Here is a 5924-nt window from a genome sequence, read left to right as displayed (position 1 = left end):
ATTAGATATTTTAATTTTTAATAAATTTTTTATTATTTTAAAAGTTTTTTATTTTTGTGAGATAGTTTGATCTTATTATCATTTATAATAAAATATTTAATATATGTCTTGGACAAATACATTTTATTATAAGACAATTAGATCTCATCAAATATTATTATAAAATAAATTTGTCATGTTTGTAAAGAGATTAATCTATCTCAAAGACTTGTATAATAATAAAAATCTGTTGGGAATCAAAATGTCCAATTTAAAAATTAAAAAAAAAAATAGGTGTTTACTATAATTTTAATGGGTATTTAGAACATATCTTTGTTAACTAATACCATAAATATTTCAAAATATATTTCATAAAAATATAAAATTTAGTAATTTTGCAACTTTAAACTAAAGATATCGAGTATTCATTGAGTTTGAGAAACATGCTTTAGTCTTAGTAGTCTGATGAGTATCAGACTTGTCTACATTTTTTATGTTAAAGAAAATAAATATATTACTCCAATATTATTATTGATGGTACTCAATGTTCAATGTTCAAAGTTCAAACACATTGATAGAAAGTTATAGGTACAAATTGTGATGAAACGACCAAAGGAGGAATGATCCCACTAGGGGAACCATAAGCAAAAAGTTGAAAAAGCTTGAAGTAGCATTCAGGGTATCCGTGTCTAAGGGGCTTCTTTTTCTTACAACTACCATTCTTCATGCAACAACATAGGTTATTCCTTTATGAAAGGTTAGTTTCTAGAAGTAGCTTATTCTGCTTTGTTACTTGTTTTACTGTTAGATGTGATTATTCTTTAAACATGTGTTTTCTGTGTCTTTCTTTTCTTTTTAATGCTCTTCTGTTACATACGTACATGTTACATGTTATATGTTTGTAATCCTAATAAGCCAGCAAATGATGATTGCTGAACATGGAAGTAACCATGTAATTATCTCTTAATAATTACTAAATCATGTATATATATAATTATAACCATTACTTAATTTTGCTTGGTGTAGCAATAATATGTGTTCTAATTAAGAACATAGAAAGGTGAATGGAGAATTTTGCTTGAATGATGTCACAAATCTTCATGGCAAAACAGAATAGCTGGTTTGGGTGGGTGAAGAGGTTATTCACATCTGAGTCAAACAACAAAGTAAGAATTTGCCAAGAACTTTGGTGTATTTTTACAATCATTTTCGTTTAATATTCTTTTCTTTTTCTCTTTTCGGTCTCAGAAACCAAAGAAATGGGGATGGGGACTTGGAAGGCTAAAGGGGAAACAACAGTACCCAAAAATCACTGCTCCAAGAAGAGCATTGATTGAAGCAAGTGCAGAGCAAAGAAAGCATGCATTGACAGTGGCAATTGCAACTGCAGCTGCGGCCGAGGCTGCAGTTGCGGCTGCACATGCTGCTGCCGAGGTTGTCAAGCTCACCGGTGGTTCTCGCTCTTATTCGTTCTTGGCCAAAGGTGATCGGAGCCTCGCCGCCATCAAGATTCAAAGCGCTTACCGCGCACATCTCGTGAGTTTCCAAACATTTAATCTCCTATGCTTTTCTTCACGGTTCACATAAGTGCATTTTCTAGACTACAGAGTACAAATAGTCTAAATTTAATGTAGATATATACTTGAATAACTTCTATGTTCTACATGAAGTTCTGGTGTCAAATCATATATAACTTGATACTATAACTATCATCATGTAATTCCTCGTGATTAACTGTGATGTTCGCTGGAACTTATGTTGCCAATTCTATTTTTGGATCAATTTGATTATCTTTTTATTGTCAAATGTATTAAAAGTCAAAGTAATCAAACTATAGATGATTTCATAAGGGCTTATGCTCTAAACCATAGTTACATGGAAAGCAATAGAGAAAATACCTGAAGTTACACTCGAACTTCAATTTAGTCCTTGAAATTTCAATTGGCTCAATTTAGTCTCTAAACTTTTCAAATTTTAATCATGTTAATCCTACGGTGATTTCAGTCACAGAGTCAATTGCAAAAATTTAGAGACTAAATTGAGATAATTAAAACTTCAAGGACTAAATTAAGGCTCGAGTGTAACTTCAAGACCAAACTAAGTATTTTCTCAAAGCAATATATCACATATTTCGTGGGAAGTATGTCCATGGCGTCCCGGAATGCAACGCGATACGTGACATAATCAGTAAATTCATGTAACTATGCTCTAAACTCAATCAAAACAGGCAAGGAAAGCATTAAGAGGACTGAAGGGAGTGACAAAACTGCAAGCTCTCATTCGTGGTCAAGCAGTGAGACGTCGAGTGTCCAGGGCTTTGAAGAATTCGGCCACCAGTGCAGTTAAAATCCCGGAAACAATCAGCCAAATAGAAGAAAGGTACAGAAAAGACCAGATAATTTCTTTTGCAAAGCAAAAGAACAAGTTACATGAAAAAGAATTGAAGGTATGTAATGTAACATAGTTTATATAGATAAAGTGTGGAAAATGCAGATTCTAGGTTGATTTGAGTTTCAATTTCACTCTAATCTCTTAGTGCTTCCTTCAATTGCCAGTTTAGTACATCTAGCATCTCCAGAAAAAGTGTGCATATTGTGACCAATTTCTTTGTTTTTATTATCTCATGAATATAGCTACAGCCAGAAGGGCATAGACATAGTCCAATAAGTTGGGATTCTAGGTTGCAGTCAAGAGAAGATATTGAAGCCACATGGTTGAGAAAGCAAGAGGCCGCTGCCAAAAGAGAACGCATGAAGCAATATTCCTTTTCACAAAGGGTAATCTCGTTTGATTTAACATAAAATGGTAGCATTGTTAGTCAACAAAAAAAAAAAAAAAAAAAACAAAAGAATGAAACTAATAAAATCACAAAGTGAGAACAAGTTTACTACACGATTTTGAAAAACAAAGGAAATAAAAAACGAAATCACAAACATTCCCCAAGTTTTTCTTTATTTCTTTTCAAATTTTCTATTGAGTTTACTTGTTATGCACCTCCTTTGTAATATTTTTTATACCAACATCAATCAAGTGCTCTGCACCATAGACAAAAGTAATTTTCTTTGAGATATTGAGTGTGGTAGTAGACTATTTTTACTTACATTATAATATTCTAATTAGATAGGAATGTAAACTCCTTTTAGTATTGACAATATATAGAAATTAAACTATTATTGTTTTAATTATTTTCAAAAATACTATATATCCACAAAAAATATCAGTTACCAAATTAGTTATTATATATTATTTTATAAATACATATATCATTTAATTTATTTTTAATATATATATATATATGGATGATTGATATATTTAGTGTCTAAATTTTATTGTATGGATAATATGATTATTTTCTATACAATAATAGTAACAAAAATAATGAGATATTGACCTTCTTTCTTTTTATTTTGGATAATGCTAAGAAGACAAAAAATAAAATTCAAACTTATTTTATTTAATATTTATTAATTATAACAATAATTAATAAATACTAAACAAGATCATTTTAGATTGCTTTAGCTAATTTTTTATTGTCTCCCAAACACTTTTTTATTTAATACTATTCTTATCGTGTCATTCATCTGATAAACTACATGCAATGCCTTCTCTAGGAAAGAAAACTTCCCCAAATGAGTGAAGAATCTGTTCACAACAAGGAATATAAAAACGAGAGAATCCGCACTTTAGGCCAATGGCTAAATAAGGAAGCCGATGACTCGAATATACACCACCATAAACAAGATCATCCCTCGAACTTTATTACAAGAAGAGAAGCACATCAAGGACTCAGCCCGCAAATTTCGATTCCCCGGAGATCATTTTCGCATACAAAAAGATGTTCGATTGGAGCTATTGATATCTCCCTACCGAATTCTCCGGTCCTTCCAACTTACATGGCCGTGACTGAATCCAGCAAAGCGAAGGCGAGATCTATGAGCACGCCACGGCTAAGAACAGGGTATTTGGACACATGCTCCAACAAGAGCGAGTCTCGGAAATAAGGTGTTTCCTATTGTAATGGTGCAACTATCAGCAGAGATTCCAGAGCATAAAAGGCCATTCTATGACTAGAAGATATCAAATATGGTGTGTCAATTGCTGAAACCTTGAGAAGGGTTGAAAACTCACTAAGTTCATTTCATATGTTTTCGTCCTTCACATTACTCTAGTATACACATGCATATATATATATATATATATATATATATATATATATATATATATATAATATATATATATATATATATATATATATAGTCATATAGAAGTGCTTGCTGTGTGTGCTAATTTGTTTTCTTGAAGAACACACTCTTTTTCTGGTTTTGGGAGTGAGAATTATTACTATCGGATACATAATACATAAAAAAACATATCTAAATTAAAACAGTATACATCTAAACACTTTCATGTTTTATCAGTACAATATTTTGGGTCCCATGCCTACGATTTTTTGTCACAGGAAAAAATTGTGATTATAGAGGGTTTATAGCCACAATTTTAAGAAGTGATTTAAAAAGGTTTATGATCACAGTTTTTTAAAAAAAGATAACCTAAAAGAATCTATGATCACGATTTTAGAGAATGACTTAAAAGAGTCTATTATTACAGTTTTGGAAAATAATCTAAAAGGGTCTATAATTACATATTTTTGAAAAAAGGTGACCTAAAATAGTCTATATTTACGGTTTTAGTGAGTGACCTAAAAGAATCTATGATCACAGTTTTAAAGAGTGACCTAAAAAAGTCTATAGTCACGGTTTTACGAAAGAGTAACATAAAAGGATCTATAGTAACTATTTTGGAGAGTAACCTATGGTCACGGTTTTGGGAGATGATCTAAAATAGCATATGATTACGATTTTTTGAAAAAGAGTAACCTAAAAAGGAGTTTATAGTTACGGTTTTGGTAGGTGACCTAAATAGATCTATGGTAACGATTTTAAAGAGTGACTTAAAACGGTCTATAATATAACAATTCGTATTTTTAAAACTTCTCTTATAAATTATTTATGACCTATTTTATTAAATTGAATTATTTATTTGAAAATTATTTTGTTAGATATAATCAAATTGATTTTATGGTTATTGAAATTTAAATTGACTAAGATTATTATATATAATTTTATTAAATGTGATATTTTGCATAATTAAAACTAAAATTTCGATAATTTATGAATGATAAAAATTATTGGATTTAAATTAAGTGATTGATATTTTGCTAAATATTATATTTTAAATTATTAATTATGAATAATTTATGACTTATTTTATTAAAACTTTTATTTTTAGAAACTATTTTGTTAAAGGTATTTAAATTAATTTTTATGATACTTTGAATTTATATTAATTAAAATTATTATATAATTTTTTTATAATAAAATATTTTAAATAATTGAAATTATAATTTTAGTAATCTATTAATAAAAAATATTTTATAATTTAATTTTGGTAATTAAGATTTTAAGTTTAAAATTTGTCGTTATAAATAAATATTAGTATTTTTTAATAAATTTAGTTTTGTTTTAATAATATTTTATTATATATTTCTTATTTTTATAATTATTATGTTACTAATGTTATTTATACAAATAATTTATATATATTATCTTTATATATTATTAATTATACTTTTAATATATTCAAATTTTATAATTATTTATTTAAAATATTTATAATTTAAATCGCTAATTCAAAAGTTTAAGAACACGACACGTAACCTTTACATGACACATGACCGCTTTCTTTTAAACACATATGCACTTTCTTTCTTTTCTTTCATTTTCAACGAAAGCAAGAAAGGAAGAGAGATAGAGAACGTGAAATCTCGATGAAAGTCATGAACCTTCGGTATTTAATTTCTTAAGATTCGTAATCTCAGTAAAAAATTTAAACTAATTAAAATATTTGTAATTTTTTTTTACATTGGTGTCACTTTGTTTGAAAAA

The 5924-nt window shown here is 28.5% G+C and overlaps 1 protein-coding gene across 2 annotated transcripts; it reads left to right on the top strand.

The window, feature by feature from the left end:
* The first annotated feature begins 445 nt into the window (after window positions 1–445).
* On the top strand, window positions 446–4152 carry LOC130970589 (protein IQ-DOMAIN 12). Of its 2 annotated transcripts, none has more exons than XM_057896717.1 (6): window positions 446–736; window positions 1006–1145; window positions 1228–1515; window positions 2207–2425; window positions 2619–2756; window positions 3591–4152. In XM_057896717.1, exons 2-6 carry the CDS (start codon window positions 1062–1064, stop codon window positions 3978–3980), a joined length of 1119 nt encoding a protein of 372 aa, XP_057752700.1. In that variant the 5' UTR covers window positions 446–736; window positions 1006–1061; the 3' UTR covers window positions 3981–4152. The 2 variants fall into 2 exon arrangements, with proteins under 2 accessions (XP_057752700.1, XP_057752698.1); XM_057896715.1 differs by having other exon boundaries at window positions 2613–2756.
* Window positions 4153–5924: the final 1772 nt, after the last annotated feature.

Source organism: Arachis stenosperma, chromosome 3, assembly GCF_014773155.1.
Source record: "Arachis stenosperma cultivar V10309 chromosome 3, arast.V10309.gnm1.PFL2, whole genome shotgun sequence".
Classification (NCBI taxonomy): domain Eukaryota; kingdom Viridiplantae; phylum Streptophyta; class Magnoliopsida; order Fabales; family Fabaceae; genus Arachis; species Arachis stenosperma.
This window is presented reverse-complemented; position numbering and strand designations above follow the sequence as displayed.